Genomic DNA, 19629 nt, shown 5'->3' on the forward strand with positions numbered 1-19629 from the left:
GGCGGCTGGGCGCTTCTCCTGGGGTGGGCCGATCCTGCACTGCGGCCCCAGGGGATTCGCCTCCCCACTTGGGCAGGGGAGTCTTTGTCGTACCGGTAGTAGGGCGTCGTTTTTAAAAGAATTGGCTTTGCTTTCGAAGGCGAAGGGAAGGCGGTGACAGGAGCGCCTGAAGCCGAGTGTCTCCACTGGGCTCCGGTTATAGGGAGGAGCCCTGGCTGGCCGCGTGTGGCCGCGCCAAACACCGCGGCAGCACGGGGAGAAGGGAAAGCAATGGTGGCGGAAGGTCTCCCGATACGAAGTGCCCCACCAACGCCGAGGTCAACATCCAAGCCGTTGCCACCCTCCCGCCTGAGGATGCAAGGGGGAATTAAGTCAACCCCGAAAAGACGGCCTAGCCATTTTTTCGGGGGTCAAAAAAAAAATAAGGCCCAGCCTTATTTTGTGAGAAACACGGTAGCTAAGTAGCTTCATGCACAAGCGTGCTTGCCCATTGCTCATGCAAGTAGAGTTGCATGCACAAACATGCTCACCCACCACTTGTGCAGCCTGGTTCCAAAGAGGCTGCAGCCTGATACCGGGCCATGCACTATGGGTTGGGGATCCCTGTACGGGGTGATAAGAGAACCACATGCAATGCCCTTTCATATTTGAATGGGTGCACGGATTTTTTTAAAAAATAAATATATATGCATGTTTTGTTTTTATCCTTGTTAAGCGTTGGTATTATTTGATTAAGATAGGTGGCCCTATATTTTTGCAAAAGAAATGTGGAAATGGATGGTGCATGTTCCTAAGCAACTTCTGAAGATGTTTACCGTGAAAAACAAGGAATATTTCTAGATGTTACAAAGAAGAGAATGTTGGCATCCTTTGCTGTGTGAGATAAAACAACTTTTAGAGAATATTGGCTACATCGTACCAAAAAAAGGAACGAAAGCTGCATTGGAGTTTCACCATAACACAGGCCCCCCCAACTGATTCAAATCAGTCGATCAAGCAAGTCAACTAAAATGAATGAAGTTTTTAAATGAATGGGAAAAAAAATACTTAGGATAACTCACACCACGGAGCAGGCGTAGCACCCTCGCTGGCTGCTCTCCCGAATAAGAAAGGTTCCATCACGCTTGCCCACCAGCATTTCCTCTGCCTGGGTGCGGTTGATCTTGCCTACATACCAGGTCCGCTCATCGTGATGGGGCAGGTCTTCTTCATCCTCCATCATGGAGTATTGGCTGCAAGGCAGAACAAATGGTGAGAACACAAAGGGGAAGCCTGGCCAGTTTTCCCCAAAGGCAGCTCTGCAGAAGACTGTCCTTTAAGGGCACTGCCACTACCAACAGAGAATCCCACCACCTGCTGGCCAGAGTCCTGAACCATTGGCATAATCCTACACCTTGATTTGTCTTAAGATGCTTCCTATTGCGGATCCTAAGTATCTTAAGTGTCCTATTAAGACACTTCCTATAGAGAGCTGTGGTGGCACAGTGGTTAGAAAGCAATACTGCAGGCAAAGTTTGCTCACGGCCTGGAGTTTGATCCTAGTGGAGCTCAAGATTGACTCAGCCTTCCATCCTTCCAAGGTCAGTAAAATGAGGACCCAGATTGTTTGGGCAATATGCTGATTCTGTAAACTGCTTAGAGAGGGCTGTAAAGCACTGTGAAGCGGTAGATTAGTATTGCCTCCAAAACAATGACTATGCTCTATTCTCCACTTTCAAGATGATGAGACATTACTAAACATCCTGTCCTTTTACAAAGTAGCAATTTCCTTCCTTAAGAAGACAAGAGATGTGTTGGAATTCCAGGCCTATGTAAAACAAAATGATCTACAGCTCAGTCCCAAGAGCTTATATTGATCCCTCTGCATTTTTTGGTAAGCTTATTTAAAATCTTGCAAAGCTGATATTTATCCTGGTGGACCGATGCACTGACTTGATGTAGGATACAGACAAAAGGCCCATGACCGATTGTACAGACCACACTCAATTTGTGTTATCTGATTCTTTTATTAATTCAAGACTGTTAGGAATGTAAGTCACCTAACAGTTGGGTTGGAAAATATATAAACCAGGATAGACATTTTCATACTGTCTCTTTAAGGGAATGCTAAAATTGTAACTGGGTGTGGTTCCTCAAATGGCCATAAGATGGAGCCAGAAATCTGGGTTGTTCTGTTCTGTTGTTGCTGAGAGTGTTGCCCTTCCTGCATTTCTCTATTGACTGTTGCTGATCATCATTATTCTTGGATTTGATGTGAGTCTGTTGAACTGTTTATGATACTGGACTTTGTTATTTGGATTATCCCTGGACTGAAAACTGACTGATTTAACCATGTATGACTTGACTGCTTGTTGGTCTTTGCTTAACCATTTACTGGAAGTAAAATCCTACATTTTACTATACAGTGTATCTGTGTGCTGGTTGTGTGTTATTCCTTACCACTCCCTGTGTGCACTCATTCTCCTAACGGGGAATTACCTCAACGATGACCATGAATTGTATACACCTCTGTTCCAAAATAACTCCGGGTGATGCCCAGCAACAACCAAAATGAAAAGAAAAGCAATGCCCAAATAATAAATTCATGAAAACCAACACCTCATTCAACCATTCATTTTCGCATTACGGTGTTAGATGGTCTGACAGCTAGATCATAAATAAAGGCTCTCTTGAACAGCTTTGTTTTAATGGCTTTTCTGAACATCAGAGGTAATGCGGCCATTCAGATTTCTGGTGAAATCAAAGCACAGCGAAACAGAAATGTCTCGTCTGTCCCACCCCCAAATCTCTCACAGGAGAAGAACCAGCAATCCCTTTTCAATTCTTTCCAATTCAAAGGAGTGGGATCCAGGATCCAGTCGAAGGAGACAGTCTTGCAAATATCCAGGTCTCAAGGCAGATTGTTGGGAAACTTTGTCTAACATCTGTTTATATTCAAGGCACTTGAGAAAGACCAACCTAGAGGCTTTCCTACAGGTTGTTTGAAGCCCTAGAGGTTGTTTGAAGCAGATACAAAAATCGAGGAAGCACGCCTAAAGGTTAATAGCCAGTTCTTCTGCCAGATCATCAAGCAGCTTCAAGTCCCATCCCAATGCATGGAGCCCCCCAGGGAGACTCGGTGAGAGGGCAGGCTGCTTGAAAGTAGCTAGCCTCTGGGCTGATGCTGCCCTGTCCCTTTAAGACCCCACCCCCCAGCCAGCCAAGCTGCTTAGAAAAGAACAACTATAACAGCCCTGCAGCAAAGCAGCTGGGTGTGGTATGATGGTGGTTATGGTCATTGTAGTGGAGCAATTGGTGGTGAATTGGTGGTGGGTTTTGCTATTCTGTATAGGAAACTGAGAGCAACCTGAAGTTAAGGAGAACCGTAACTTACTTCTGCTAGCAAGGAACAGTAGACCTGGGGACAACGTGATAACAAACTGAGACTACTATCCAAGAATCTGCTGGTGTGTGGGTTGCCTAAAGTCCAGGAAGGCTGGAGAGGGCCCTCGGAGGTATGGGAGCCCACTGAACTGGGTGCAGACCAGAGGTGGTATTCAGCCGGTTCTGACTGGTCCTGGTGGACCCGGTAGGGAAAATTTTGACTGGTTTGGAGAACTGGCAAATGCCACCTCTGGATGGCCCTGCCTACCCGCCCCTGCTCTTACCTCTCTATATTTTGTTGTTTATTAGCTCAGTTGATTCGCGCGGTCGAGCGGATTGCCGTGCCTCAGATGAGCTAAAAAACAGCACAGCTCACCAGCGTTGATAGAGAGGGCCGTGTTTCAGCCCTGCGCATGCGCACGCAAAGCAAAGCTAGCTCTTCGAACTGGTAGGAAGTTTTGAAACCCACCACTGGTATAGACAAAAGGATCCTGCGGCAGTCTCCAGCTCAAACGATGAAGTCTTATGGAAGGGATTCTGCCACGCCCACGGGAAACAATACTCAAGCGACAATGCAAGCTTGTCCCTGCAGTACAATGCAAATAAGTGCCAACAACCCAACTCTTTGGGCACCATTAGATTTCCCCTTAGGGGCACTATCACTTTTTACCCTGTTCCTTGATGTTCTGGTTGATGCTGGACCCAGGTTCTTACCAACCCATCCAGCTAGGTCTTGGTCACATTTCTTTTAACTGGGGACATCAGGATTTGAACCGCTGCAACCAAAACAGCAATAGCCTTTAGACTTATATGCCATTTCACAGTGCTTTACAGCCCACTCTTAGTGGTTTACGGAGTCAGCGCATTGCCCCCAACAATCTAGGTCCTCATTTTACCACCTTGGAAGGATGGAAGGCTGAGTCAACCTTGAACCGGTGAGGATTGAACTGCTGGCAGTGGGCAGTTAGCCTGCCATGCTGCATTTTAACCACTGGGCCTCCACGGCTCTTATAAATCATAAGCACTTATCCAACTGGGTTGGCTTCACAATATAGGAATTAAATCTAGACCACCTATAGGAGAGATCATGTTGTGGAAGATTATACGAAGCTCACTGAAGTCTCTGCCACAAAGATGCCATTCCAATCCCCTATTAGCTGTCCATTTGTAGCTGGACATACCTAAGGGTGGGATTCAAAAATCCCAACAACTGGTTCTCTGCCTGATTGGTGGGTGGGTGTGGCCATGGTGGGCATGGCCTACTGGAACTTGGGGAGGGGGCATTTTTCGCCTTCCCCAGACTCCAGAGGCCTCCCTTGCGTCTCTGGGAGGGCGAGAACAGCCTCCCCTGGGCTCCGGAGGCCCTCCAGAAGCCGGAAACAGGCCCGTTCTTCTAGACTTCTGGAACTTCCGGGAGGCTCATTTGTCGCCCTACTAGAGCATCTGAGCAGACCCTGCACTTACCTCATCCAAAATGGGCCATGTGGAGACTCCTGGGAGGGGCGGGGTGAGCAGGGCCAGCCAGTTGGTTCCATTAACGGTTCGACGAACTAGATGTATATTTGACATCCGGTTGGCCCGAACCGGCTGAATCCCACCCCTGGACATACCAGTTTCAATCTGGAACTTTCTGAATACAGAACAGCCTCATGTAGACACACACCTTGAGATGATGAGCCTTCTTGGAGCAGAATAAGAATAGAGCCACTTACTCCTCAGTTTCACTCTTGATACCGAGCCATTCATTGATCTTCTTCTGACGAGTCCCCTTCTGGGTCAACCATCTGGAGGCATTTTAAAAAAGGAACAAAAACTGTTCATTTTTAAACAGCATTTAAGGGATGCACGCAAAGCTGTTCTTCCAAGCTGCAGCCAAGCCTAGTAAATGAAAATGTTGACCACAACAAGAAAGCATTGGTGCATAATTATAAAATGGTAATTATTTGCATTGCCCCAATGGGTTGGAAAAATTCTAATGTTAAAAGAACAGTTTTTTTAAAAAAAAATATCATTAAATAACTATTGTAAACTTAGCTGTCCCAAGATCATGCTAATATGTTCTGTTAGCTAACCAGAAAAATAACATTTTATAGGCAGGTCATACTCCCTATATCAGATAAGCAAAGCCACTCATTAGACAGCTTTCGTCAGCATCTTTCTTAGGCTTTTAACTATTACACACAGTGTAGCAATTAGGTTGAAAGCTTTGCAAGTCTGTACTTGCTTAGGGAATGAGAGCATTTGCATTTTGTGGAGAGGCCACTGGGGGGCAGGATTACTCTATCAGAAAGGCAGCTGGAAATTAAGGTAGCTCTTGATTTTGACCCTAACGGAACCCAGAATTTTCTATCACTGGGACCTGATGGCCAGATTTCAAGGTACCCACACGATTGACCCAATTTTATGACATTTTCTGCAGCAGCCGTTAAGCAAATGGGCCCATTGTTAAGCAAACCCACTGCCTGCAATAGGCGATTTCTTTTTGCCCGACATGAGAATGCTGGTTTCTGGCAAAAAAAGTTGTAAATTGCAGTCATGGGATCTCAATACGCTTCGAACGGCTGGAAATGAGGGCCAGTTGTTGAATGCCCACTGGTCGCTAAGTGACCAGTTGTAAGATGTACAGACATCCGACCCATTTGGTTAGGGAAGGCAGATTTTAAACCGCATTTATGCTTGTGTTTCTCAGGACAGTTACGAAGAGCACATACACTAGGTACTGGTCCCGGAGTTTGCGCAGCTGCAACAGGTCAGGTTTAAGACTGTTCATGCGCTTGTCGATCTCCCGGTTTTCGGAGGCCTGCTGTTTGAGGTCCTGCTCCAGCTTCATCTTGCTGTCATGAATTTCGGTAATGCGAGACTTCAGCTTTTCTGAATTCATCATGATCCTAGGGGAAAAACGATAGGGACAGGCTGTTAGAGAAGCAAGAAAGGCCGAGAAGTTGTCTTAAACAGAGCCGGTTTGGTGAAGTGATGGCCTAGACCAGGGGTCTTCAAACTTGACAGCAATAAGACTTGTGGACTTCAACTCCCAGAATTCCTCCTCTGGTCATGTTAGCTCAGGAATTCTGGGAGTTGAAGTCCACAAGTCTTAAACTTGCCAAGTTTGAAGACCTTTGGCCTAGAAACTAGGAGAGTATGAGTTCTAATCCTGATTTAGGCATGAAAGTTGACTGGGTGACTTTGGGCCAATCACCAGGAGACTGAATTCTAGTCCCATCTTAGGGACTAGAATGCTTAAAGCTGACTGGATCATTTGACTAATCACTGGAGACAACTGAGTTCTAATTTTAGTTTAGTTTACCTTACTTCATTGTTATTGCACCTCATACAACAAAATTAAATATCATCTTCGGTGTACATTATAACTATAAAAATAAAACACAAATACACATTCTTCGCATTCTATACAATTGAATTGAAAACCCCTGATATCTCGCTTTAGGAATGAAAGCCGGCTGGGTGACTTTGGGCCAGTCGCCAGGAGACTGTGAATTCTAGTCCTAGCTTAGCCACGAAAGCTGTCTGAGTGATTATCAGCCAGCCACGCTCTCTCAGCCCAAACCCACGCCACAAGAGTTGCTGTGGGGAACATAGGAGGGTGGAGTATTTAGCTACGTTTGCCACCTTGAGTTACTTATAAACTAATAAAGGTGGGGATAAAAACCTAATAAATAACAGCTCTGTTAGGATATGTGATGGAATGTAATGAGGAGATGGATCCCCAGCAGGGAGGCAGCTGCATTCCAGAGCAGGGGTCTCCAACTTTGGCAACTTTAGGACTTGTGGACTTCAACTCCCAGAATTCCTCAGCCAGCATGAAGCTTCAATTCTGGGAGTTGAAGTCCACAAGTCTTAAAGTTGCCAAGGTTGGAGGCCCCTGTTCCAGAGAAGTAAGACACAGTTTAGCCCAGATATTATGATGTGTGAGAGAAAGAGAGTGAAAATAGCTCCTTGCTTAATGCTTCACAGAATATACAGTATTGCAGAAGAGATAATAGAGTCTTTAGTCTGGCAAGATTTTGCCTATAGGTGTGAAACAGTAAAGAACTCAGCTTGGAAGAATATGGTGTCTTTTTTGGCTTGATGTTTGACAAGATGAGAACATAGTAAAAATGAAAAATCCCCCCCCCTCCCAAGTTTAGACACAACCACATCGCCTTCTTAATAACACTACAGAAGTGGTTTGTCTCAAGTGTTTTTCAGGATTTTTTTTTAAAATTCCAGTCTAACCTACAATTCTGAGTTTCCCATCCAAATACCAGGTCTAATCCTGCTGAGATTTTTCAAATCAATAATGGTGGCCCACAATAAAAGCATTTGGAAAGGCCACAAGAGCAGCACCAAGAATTGCCTGCAAATGCTAGCTTTTAACTTGACAGCTGGGGAAAATTAAACACCCAGGGATTAACCCTATTAACTGTACTTCATTCACTTCAATTAACTGGAAATTGTGGTGTGTTTTTTTCTGGGCCCCGCCCTCTTCTCTGTTCTGTTTGTGGAAATTCAGCCCGGTGGGGGAGGGGGGGAAAAGATGTAGCTTTATTCTGAAGGGGTCTCACCGCTGCACCTCCTTCTCATTCCCCTCCCTCCGGAAGCGCTCCACGTAGTCCCGGCTGCATTTCTCCTGCGTCTGGCACTGCTCTTCAAAGATCTTGATGGTTTCGTTGAAGGCCTCGATGGCCGTCCGTTTCATTTGCAATTCCTGAGCAGGAGGGAGAAAGAGGACGGTGAAGTCAGGAGGAAATACTATGGAAATCCATCATAAATAAGTAGCAGGTACAGGTGGTCCTGAACGACTGTAACAGAGCCCACCTGTCACAGGTGTAAATCATGATGACTAAACTGACTGCTTTGATACAAGGGGGAAAAAAAACACAGGTACTCTTGTTTCTACTTGGAAACCGTTTCTGGACTTTGTGCTTGAGGTGGAGGGGAAAATGAAACTTTGATTTGGGGTTTTACTAATTAGATAGACCTGTTGTTATAGAAATGGCTAGCTCATACTACTACAGTATGTAAAAGTGAAAAGTTGAGGTCCGATGTTACTTCTTATTCTACTGTCTAAAGTGAGAAATCAATTTTTTCCCTTCTTCACTATACTTTTCTCTTTCCCCCCTATTATATGCTTTTGTATTTTTGTAATTTATATTATGAACCAATAAAAAGGATTGACATAGCAAAAAGAAAAAAAGAAAAAGTGACGGTGATAGGGTTGATTTTTGCAGCGGTTGTTAAGCCAGCCCATGGCTTGCTAGTGGTGCAGTTTTGCCCCAAACCAGAAGTGCAGGTTTTCGGCGAAACTGTTGTAAAACGTAATTCATGTGACAGTGGGATGCTGCAAATGATCATAAATGCTGACTGGCTGCTGTACCCCACCGTTCCCCACCGCTACCTGCAGTCACGTGAGCGCCTGAAGTTCGGTCATGTGACTGCAGGTGGCGGTGGGGAATGGTTGTGTTGGGGTAATTCCCCGTTAGGAGAATGAGCGCATACACGGAGACGTATTTGAGGGAAGTGTTTGAATAATACACAGAACACAGATACACTGTACAGTAAATGTAGGTTTTTACTTCCAGAAACATTAAGCAAAGTTTAAGATAAGCAGTCCAAAGTCATTCACAGGTAAATCAGTCAGTTTTTCAATCCAGGGATAATCCAATAACAAATTCCAGTGTCAAAAACAGTTCAGTATCAGACTTACATCAAATCCAGTAATATCAGTCAATTAGGAAAAATGGAGGAAGGCAATACTTTCCAACAGAAGGAAACAGATACACTCACACTCTCTTCTGAGACTAAGACGAAGACAAACCAGGTTTCTGGCTCCATCTTATGGCCGTTTGAGAAACCACACCTAATTACAGTTTTGCATTTTCTTAAAGATACAGTTTTAAAATATTTATCCTGGTTTATATATTTCTAACCCAAATACCTATTAGGTGACTTATATTCCTAACAGGTTGTAAGTATGAATCCGGATTGTAAAAATTCCCTAGTACAGTGGAGACTAACCTTTTTGGTGCCAAGTGCCCAATGCCAAAATGCAACATGAAAGCCAACCCGTGCATGCGCCGATTTTTGGCTTCCAGGTTGCAGGAAGCTTTCCAGGCCCAAAAAGGGGCACGTTGTTTTCGCTTCAAGGTTGGTGCAGGAGGCCTTCCAGGCCAAAAATGGGGCGGGGGGGGGGGGCACCACCCCCACACATGCACCCACATCCCCTTACACATGTACGGCAGAGACCAGAAAACCAGCTGGCCAGCGGGAGGTACATGCAGTGGAGCTGGGCTGGGGCAACGGCTGGCATGTCCGCAGAGAGGGTTCTGCATGCCACCTATGGCATGCGTGCCATAGGTTTGCCATCACGGCCCAAGAAGGTCTGTCATAAACATACCAAGTTCTAGACTAGGGAGTCCTGGCCTGTTCAGAACTGGGCCGCAAAAACAATGGGCGGGCATGTAGTTCCACATGCGCATGCAGCAGGCCGGCAAGCGCGTGCAGTTCCATTTCTTCACCCGCCACTTGTGCTGAACCATCCCCTCTCCCCCACCTGGTCTTCAATGCCAGAAAGGTTGGAGATCCGGATCGCTGTTCTAGATCAGGGATGTCAAACTCGATTTCATTGAGGGCTGCATCAGGGTTGTGTTTGACCTTGGGGGGCTGGGGTGGGCGTGGCCAGGATGGGGTGGCCAGCATGATGTCACTTGTGTTGGGGGGCACCTTTGGTGGCCCGAACGCTCTGCCAGCAAAAACAGGCTCCTGAGCTCCGTTTTCAGCTGCGACGGCCTCCTGTAATCCTCTGTCAGTGAAAACAGAGCTCGGGAGGGCCGTTTTGGCTGGCAGAGGCACCACACGGTCTGGTCCTTCATTATTTCCAGGGCAGCCCCACAGGCCAGATCTAAGTACCCTGCAGGCCGGATCTGGGGCCCGGGCCTTGAGTTTGACACCCCTGTTCTAGACGCTTGACTAGGTTGTAAGTCAAGGACTACCTGCAGTCTTTAAAGAAGGTTTTAAAGTGGGCAGGCTTTAAGTACCTGCGAGGTGCGTGTGTATTCTTCGTACAGAAGGTCGTACTCTCGACTCTTGTCCTGGTACTGCTGGTGATAGACTTTCAGCTGCTCCCCAACTGCCTCCACACTGTCCTCCTTCACCACCTGGTCCTGCCAAAACAGAACAAAGGATTAAGAGAATGGCCGTTACCATCCCTGGAAATGATACGAGAGACGTTCATGAGGAGCATCCTCCCCCAAAGCAAGAGACTCCAAAATATTTTGCCAAGTTTCTCTTTAAAGAAAGAAAGCCTCCTTAAGACAGTTAGCTTAACTGCTCTGGGAAAAGCAGAGCTGGCAACTTTCTGTAATTCAACCTTCCTGGGTTTTAAGATTCTTGGCTCCTCTTCAGTTCAGAGAAAGCCACTTTTCCCTTCTTTGTTCCAACAGAGAATTGCCTGCATATTCCTCCCTTCCCATGCTCTTTTTGGTAAATTAGTGAGGCCAGCAGACCAATTCTTCCATTGATTAATTTGAAGATTAATGTCTGGTCACCAAAGACAGCCTTTTCAAGTCTGCTGCCTTCCAAATGTAGGAATAATGGAAATAGTTGCACATAATACCTCCAGGTTGCCGGGACAGCGAGCATCTAAGACTGCCGTGGTTAATTGCTGCTGAATGTCACTGTCTGATATATTAATCGAAATCCATTTTTTAAATTTAGCAGCTGTAGCAGCTGAGGTAACGAGCTCAGCATTCTCTCTCCAAAGAGGAGGCAGCGGGGGTAGTAAAGAAACGGCGTAGGGAAGCACATAAATCTAGGAAACCATTTCCCCCCCTTCATGTTGCTTCTTCTGCACAGTTAGTTGACAAAGACAGACTGCTGCTAGATATGGAGGCTTTGCTCAGCTACCTCAACTTGTTGATACTGGTAAGGAGTGTCTGTGGAGTTTCTTAATTATTCAGGTCATGGTTGTCCCAAAGATGATTTTTTTTTTCAAGAGGCAACTGGACTTTCTGGTTTTTCTTTGAAGATGTTTTGCTTCTCATCCAAGAAGCTTCTTCAGCTCTGACTGGATGGTGGGAGGAATGGAAGGATTTATACTCCTTGCAGACAGCTGGTCATTTGCATTCTTTTAAAGAGCTGTTAAGGCCACCTGGAAGTTTATCTGTGTCATCAAGGTCACTTGAATAGTGCAAATGGGTGTAGAGCAGGGGTGTCCAACCTTGGCAACTTTAAGACTTGTGGACTTCAACTCCCAGAATTCCTCAGCCAGCTTTGCTGGCTGAGGAATTCTGGGAGTTGAAGTCCACAAGTCTTAAAGTTGCCAAGGTTGGACACCCTGGTGTAGAGCCTTCTTGGAACTGCTGAAAGGACTGTGTTGTAGACTGTAGATAGGTAGTGATAGGTATTCCTGCCCTTCTGTTGATGGAGGGCTACTCAATTTTGACACAGATGGCCTCTTTGATACCTATTTCAAACCAGTGGTCTTTGGAGTGACTTTTCTCTTTTAAATGCAGATGGACTGCTGAATCTAGTCCTGATGGGTTTGTTCTCTTTGGATGTGCCATGCTTTTATGAAGAAGCTTCTTGGATAAGAAGCAAAACATCTTCAAATAAAAACCAGGAAGTCCTGTTGCCTCTTGAAAAAGCACCTTTGGGGCATAGTTGATAGGAGCCAAAATCCCCTCTGAATTTGCAAAACCTTTGGATCATAAATCCAGCACAAAGTCCCATTTGGACCATGGACCCGCTGTGTCCTCCATTGAGCCGTACACCAAACCGAAGATGGAGATAGTTATCTTCTACTTCCGTTCTTAAAATCCAGCATCGGATCACTGCTTGAGAAAGACATTTATTTCACTTAGCAACCATAATCAACATCTCTACCCACTTCGGATCAGGCCACTTCCTTCCGCTCAGGAAGTGCTCAGGTGATTTGGCATCCTGTTTCTGACGGAGGCCCATTCCGTTGGTGCACAGTGAGCAACAACCATCTCTCACCTGCTGGTACTTGGAGATCGGGTACAGTAACCGAGTGTCCAGCTTGGCATTGTACTGGGCCAGGGACTCGTGCCTGTAGTGATTGATGAGTTCCACCACAGAGCTGAAGGTCAGCGGCTCTGAGAAGCCATATTTGCCTTCCCGGTGGAAAATCTTGATCAGTTTGTTGTTTCCCCCTTTCCTGTCGAGAGAGAGAGAGAGGACCTGACATTCAGTCATCCAGGCTTGGAAGCAACACACTACCCCACCGCCTTATCTCCTTCCCTGGGTGCATGCCTGGATCCTCATCCTCTCTAAAGCCCAAACCCAGAGAAGAGACAGTGAGATGCAGTCAAGTCCAATCCTTTATTACTTACACCTAATGGACAGAATCTTGCCAAACTAAAGCTATAATTTTCTAACCTCTTAGATATATCCTGAGAGATTCTATGGTGTGGCTACCCTAAGCCTCTTCCCATTCGCCCTTTTAGTTTGGAACTATGCATACTCTTAACCCGGGCCTTTATTTGAGAAAGCTCTGTGTGTGTGTCCCCCACCCGCTGCTTCTCCAGGTTCATATTCCATCACATCAGCCCTCCAACAAAGTTAAATTGGGGCTCACCGGAGGGTCAATGTATATTCACCCTGGATCTTGCTGGAAGCATCTCTCACCAGGAAGGTACCATCGGGAGTGTCTCGGAGTTTTTCGTTCACTTCCTCTCTGAAAAAAAAGACAGGAAGATTTGGACCATTTCAATACTTAAAATCTCCATACACTCAAACTTATATGAACATCTTGGCAATGCTGTTTGGAGAAGCCCTTGTAAGTGCCAGGATTCATCTAGAAAGCTAATCTCTCAACCAGAGTAATTTGCTTAACACAGGTGACCATATCTATTTGTAAAGTACAATTGTTTATACGATATAAAAGCAGCCAGCTCAGCTAAAAGAAAAGAAAGGAAAAGGAAAAGAGAAATGAAAAGAAAAAAGAAAGGAAAAGAGAAAGAAAAAAAGAAAAAGAAAAAGAAAAAAAGGAAGGAAGGAAGGAAGGAAGGAAGGAAGGAAGGAAGGAAGGAAGGAAGGAAGGAAGGAAGGAAGGAAGGAAGGAAGGAAGGAAGGAAGGAAGGAAGAGAGAACACCAGTCCACACTTGTATCCTTTCTACCCTGTGAGTCTGCTCTATTTAGTTCCTGATACTCTCTATGTGAGAAGGGAAGGGAAGGAAATGGGTGCGATTGGCTAGCCATGGGCCAATAGAAATAGAAAATCACATGGCTGTCTTTTGAAGGCACCAAGAATTGTAGGTAGGTCTTGGGAGAAAGGGAAGGAAAGTTCAAATTCCCTCTTTACACAAGAAAAGAAGGAGGAATTCACAGAATAAGCCTCAAAAGATTGTGTGTTTGTATTTGCACTGCATGTATGCACCACCAACCCACCTGGAACCGCCATTTAGTTGCTGTTTGATACTCATCTCCCTAATATTCTGATTTTATTTTACTCTTACAACAATCCCACTTACAAGGTAAGTTGGGTGGAGAGACAGGGACTGGGGCAACTTGTAGCACACTGAGAATTTGACCCAGGATTTGCAATATTGTTCTTCGAACGCTAGTGCCAGTCCTGACCTTCCAAGAGTGACATTCTCTCTACCCAATTCTTCTACAGCCCCAAAGAAATGACAAGTGGGACAGAGAATACCAGGCACCTTAACTGCCAAGGAACACCTGACTCTCAAAATCCACAAAGGGGCATCGCTTTCTTCCAGGGTCCAAATGATTCAGACAACTATTTGTCTGAAATTGTGTCTCCCGCTTGAGTGGGGGTTGGATTAGAATGTCTCCAAGGTCACCTTCCAGCTCTATTGTTCTATGTTCCGTGTTCTAAATCTCTTCTTTCAAACAGTTTCCTAAAAATAACCTGGAGGTACCATTTCTGACAGAAGAAAGACTGGCAAACTCATTTACAATTGAATTAACTAGTGAAAAGTTTACGAACAGAGCAAGGAAAGCCTCAACAGACCCTTCTGTCCCACTTCCAAAAAGACCCATTCTGACCCAATTATTCCTCCCACATGTCCTCCCCACCATGACTACAATCTAGCTCACTTGGGTCCCCCCCTTTACCTGGAGATGTCTCCCCAGTACCACTCTGCATCTTGCAGGGTTGTGCCATTCCCGTTGGTTAGAGAGACTGCTGCAGGTTTCGCTTTGGGTGGCTTCGGAGGCAGAGCTAGGAAAAAGACCAGGTTGGCTGAAAGGAACCCTGTCAACTCTATCTTGGAAGACCGCCATACTATTTGAAAAGGAGCATGGAGACCCCATGGTATCTCATCAAGGAAGGCCTTCCATTCATCACCTTCTTTTAACAACCCCATAATCCCTTGCGGGGTGGAGTCTGGGCAACTGAATGGAACTAGCAGTGCGTTTAATGGCCAGATGCCCTTCCTGTCGCCAATGCGGAATTTTGTTCAGCAGATTTATTCTCAATTGTGCCCAGAGAGAGAAATATCTGCCTCTACCTAGGATTGAACTCACGGTCTCCTGATTGTGAGGCGAGAGCTTCACCTCTAGGCCACTGCACCACTCCAAGGAAGTCCTCCCATTCCTCTCAGTTATATGCAGAAAGGTCAACCCACCAGTGGTGGGATTCAAATATTTTTGCCACCGGTTCGGTGGGGGTGGCTTGGTGGGTGCGCTTTGCGTGCACGTGTGTGCCAAATGAGCACTTTGCACAGGTGCGGAGGCGTTCTAACTCACCTCCTGCAAGCCTGTACTCTCCCAGTCGCCTCAGCAGCTGGCGCGTGGCACTCTTCTATGCTGCGCAAAGCAGCTGCGCTTCAAATTCAGCGCATAAAGGTGAGTATGGGAGCTCAGGTGGGTGGGTGGGGCCCCACAGCGGTGCGGCGGAGAGAAGCGGTTTGGTCTCCGCTGCTCATTGCTGCTACTGGCTCGCCAGAATAGGGCCAAACCGGTAGAATACCACCACTGCAACCCACCCTGGAGGGGCTTAATGAACTAGGGACCCTGGAGGGGCTTAATGAACTAGGGACTTTGGCATTCAGCTTTTGCATACGCATACACACTTTCTAGCCTTCTTCAACCTGTTGCTCTCCAGATGTGTTGGCCTTCCACTTCCTAGCCAATGAGGCTGCTCAGTACATCTGGAGGGAATCTCTGGGGAAGGCTGCTGCCATGTTCCAACAACATCCACTTGTCTCCTTGGCCAAGCACTCCTTCCTCATAATCCCTTCTCCTGCACCATACACAAAGACACAAGGGTTCCCTACCTGGAGGGGGAAGGTCTGGCTCAGTGTCCTTTGTCTGCAGAAGGGTCTCCAGGAAGTGGTTTGGAAAATCAGGGGTTGCCTCAGAGCTGTGGGAGGAACAGGACAAGGTTATGCATCGGAGTGCATGGGAGCAGCAGCTCAGCAGCTCAGCTAATGAAAGAAATCCAGAGCTCCTCACTCTGCAAAAATAATTTCTGAACATACAGGTTTTCCTCTTTCATTGACAGAGAATATTTGGTAAAATAATTTCTGAACATACAGGTTTTCCTCTTTCATTGGCAGAGAATATTTGGTAAAATAATTTCTGAACATACAGGTTTTCCTCTTTCATTGACAGAGAATATTTGGTAAAATAATTTCTGAACATACAGGTTTTCCTCTTTCATTGATAGAGAATATTTGGTAAAATAATTTCTGAACATACAGGTTTTCCTCTTTCATTGACAGAGAATATTTGGTGAAATAATTTCTGAACATAGTTTTTTTCCTCTTTCATTGACAGAGAATATTTGGTGAAATAATTTCTGAACATACAGGTTTTCCTCTTTCATTGACAGAGAATATTTGGTAAAATAATTTCTGAACATACAGTTTTTTTCCTCTTTCATTGACAGAGAATATTTGGTAAAATAATTTCGGAACATACAGGTTTTCCTCTTTCATTGACAGAGAATATTTGGTGAAATAATTTCTGAACATACAGGTTTTCCTCTTTCATTGACAGAGAATATTTGGTGAAATAATTTCTGAACATACAGGTTTTCCTCTTTCATTGACAGAGAATATTTGGTAAAATAATTTCTGAACATACAGGTTTTCCTCTTTCATTGACAGAGAATATTTGGTGAAATAATTTCTGAACATACAGGTTTTTTCCTCTTTCATTGACAGAGAATATTTGGTGAAATAATTTCTGAACATACAGGTTTTCCTCTTTCATTGACAGAGAGTATTTGGTAAAATAATTTCTGAACATACAGGTTTTCCTCTTTCATTGACAGAGAATATTTGGTGAAATAATTTCTGAACATACAGTTTTTTTCCTCTTTCATTGACAGAGAATATTTGGTAAGTTTGGGGTTGAAAGGAGGGGTCCTTAGTGCTCTCTTGAGCTTGGTTGCTTTCTTGCAGGCATTTCACTACCCAAACTAGGTAACATCATCATGCCTTTCATGCCAGAAGCTGCCATATATCTGGTCTGCCCCGACCAAATCCTAACTTCTGACTGGAAACCCAAACAGAATCAAAATTAAATAAAGGAGAATATAAGTAGCTCAGGATTGAAATTTGGGGGTGGGGGGTGGGGGGTTCTTGGTGCTCTCTTGAGCTTGGTTGTTTCCTTGCAGATATTTCCAACTAGGTAACATCATCAGCGCTTATTGGGTAATGAAATGTCTGGAAAAAAAACAACCAAGGTCAGAGAGCACCAAGGACCCCTCAGAATCCAAATCCATAAACATGCCAGTCTCTTCGTAGAATTGGAAGGGACAACAAGGACCATCTAATCCTACCCTTGGCAATGTGTCCCACACCAACTTAACCATGCTCATAACCATGGCAGCCCAGCATCTTCTTACAAGCTTCCAGAGATAGGACAACCCACAACTTCCATAGGTAGGCTGTTTCACTGTTGTAGAGGTCTTTTTTGGGGTAGGTGGGTGGGGGGTCTTCTCTCATCTAAAAAAGACCTCCCCATTCCATCCTCTCTTTATTTATTTTTATTAAATTTATACGCCATTCACCTCGCTATCCAAAGTACTCAGAATAGAATAGAATCGAATAAACAGAGTTGGAAGGGATCTTGGAGGTCTTCTAGTCCAACCCCCTGCTTAGGCAATGCAAGGCAATGCTATGCAATGCAAAAAAAAAAAAAAAAATAGAACTATAAAAACAATTATAAATATTGGAAGCATTAAAATTACAAAAATTAAATAGACGTCAGCTCCAATTTAAACAAGGATTGGGGGCACTTCTGGCTCAGCAACCTTCCAGATGGATTTCCAGCCCCCTGTTGTATTTTCAGGGGTGCTGATATAAAAGGGAGCATCCTTGCCCCAAGGCAGAGGGGGTTTGGGGGCCACCCACCTGGCAGCTGCAGGGAGCCGAAGGAGCAGAACCCCGAAGATCTCACTCAGATTCCGAGGAGACAACCCATTGCTTTCAGCTTGTTCAGCCACCTTGGAAAAGTGCCGGAGCAGGAATTGGAAGGTGAGGAGGTGTGGCAGAGGCATGGCTGGAGACTCCAACACCGAAAGCAACTGCTTTTGACAAAGCTCCGGTTGGGGAACATCTAGAGAGGAAGAGGAGTCGGTTTCCAAAAGGAAAAGAGAGCGAGGCGAGAGCAAATCTGTGCGTCTTTGCACCAAAAGGTTGGGCATACTGAAACATGTCTATGTCTGCTAGGAAGACTCAGGAAACTGGCACTCCTTACATACCTAGAACCCCACTAAGCGTTCAAATTAAATCCTGGGAGAAGGAACCATGGCGGGAATCCAGAAGTTACAGGGCAAATGACTGTGGGGTGTTTAAGAAAACAGAGGCCGAAGCAAAGGCAGAGAATCGGGATATGATGTCAGTCCTGCTCTTTATGGCATCTCCCATCTCTGAGATTGTTTTTATTAGGGAACATTAAGAGCCAATGCCCAGATTGATTGATTGCTTGTTTCTTTCCTTCTCAGCCATTTCTCTTTTAATTCTGTATATTTTACACTGGACGAATATCTCTCTTACTGATTTTACATAAGCTGCGCTAGAGCCTTTCCGGGTACAAGGCAGGCAAAAAGGATTTAAGTCAGTGTTTATTTTTTTTTAAAAGGCTCTCCTCTCCTGCCAGTCCCAAACTTCCTGGCCTTTGTCCCAGCTTGCAGCTGTTCGTGCTTCTCTCCTCCCTAAGCTCCCCTCTGCAGCTTTTATTTCCCTAAAATGCTCTTCTCACCTTGGAGCACTCGTAAGATTTCGCCCTGCACGCAAGGGGGTACCACGGGGGTCGGCAGATCTTGCAGGTATCCCTTGAGAGCCTCACCCAGGGAATGCACATCTAAGGCCTCCAAATCACAGCCAGTCACCGCCCAGTCTGCAGGGACAGAAACAGTGAGTGAGAATTTGTTCCGGGAAGCCACCCACAGAAGCTGACCCTAGTTCATTCTGTCCAGGTTTCCACCTCCCAGATCACAGGTCTTCAAACTCGACAGCTTTAAGACTTGTGGACTTCAACTCCCAGAATTCCTCCTCCGGTCATGTTAGCTCAGGAATTCTGGGAGTTGAAGTCCACAAGTCTTAAGGTTGCCAAGTTGGGGGACCTCTGTCCCAGATGACAGCACCGAGACTCTCCTGATGATTCTGACAATGGGAAACGCAGGCAGGACTCAAGCAAGGGCTCTACCATCACTTTCTGGCACCTTGACTCTATAGGTCTTAAATATGGCGTGTTGGACTACGGTTGGATCATTATTGGCTCATTATTGCATCCAGCCTCTACCCACAGCAGCAGTGGTGGGATTCAAATAATTTAACAACTGGTTCGCCCAGGGTCACGTTGGCTGTCGTGGGAGGCGTGGCCCATCTCCATCCTCCAGCTCTGCCGCACATGCGGGATGAGCCTCCCGCAATGGCCAACCTCAACCTGGGCAAACCGGTTGTTAAATTACACACACACACACACCCGGCTATCAAAGTAGATCCTGGATGCTGCGCTACAATGGAGAAATGGGAAACAGAGCAGCCGGCACAAGGGAAGGAGGAGCAGGGAGAAGGAAGAGGGAAAGCGGCCTTCTCCTTCCCTCGCCTTAACAACCGGCTGAATCCCACCACCGAACAGCAGACACCGCTCGTAGATCTTCTTATGACGCCTACTAGGCCTTCTGATGCTCCAGTTGCCTTAAAGTTCAACACAAGCACTTTTAATACAAGCACTTCCCAGATGACATAAACTAACTTGGGTGGGCTAAAATCAACGGAAGGAATTCAAACATGGCAGCTGACAGTTCAGAGATGCACCCAGTGTGGCTG

The 19629-nt window shown here is 45.7% G+C and overlaps 1 protein-coding gene across 2 annotated transcripts in view; it reads right to left on the reverse strand.

The window, feature by feature from the left end:
* PIK3R2 (phosphoinositide-3-kinase regulatory subunit 2) overlaps nt 1–19629 on the reverse strand; it is a 31938-nt gene that overhangs the window by 4849 nt on the left and 7460 nt on the right. For both annotated transcript variants that reach the window (XM_087952530.1, XM_087952531.1), the window contains exons 4-14: nt 18557–18694; nt 17707–17911; nt 15622–15707; nt 14459–14564; nt 12959–13057; nt 12358–12538; nt 10398–10523; nt 7926–8068; nt 6075–6251; nt 5076–5147; nt 1062–1232 (exon numbers count right to left, since the gene is read on the reverse strand). In XM_087952530.1, the coding sequence (XP_087808656.1) occupies nt 1062–1232; nt 5076–5147; nt 6075–6251; nt 7926–8068; nt 10398–10523; nt 12358–12538; nt 12959–13057; nt 14459–14564; nt 15622–15707; nt 17707–17911; nt 18557–18694 (1504 nt within the window). The remainder of the gene's footprint in view (nt 1–1061; nt 1233–5075; nt 5148–6074; nt 6252–7925; nt 8069–10397; nt 10524–12357; nt 12539–12958; nt 13058–14458; nt 14565–15621; nt 15708–17706; nt 17912–18556; nt 18695–19629) is intronic.

Source organism: Notechis scutatus, chromosome 1, assembly GCF_049901735.1.
Source record: "Notechis scutatus isolate UNSWTSFEM ecotype Mainland chromosome 1, rNotScu1.2, whole genome shotgun sequence".
Lineage (NCBI taxonomy): Eukaryota > Metazoa > Chordata > Lepidosauria > Squamata > Elapidae > Notechis > Notechis scutatus.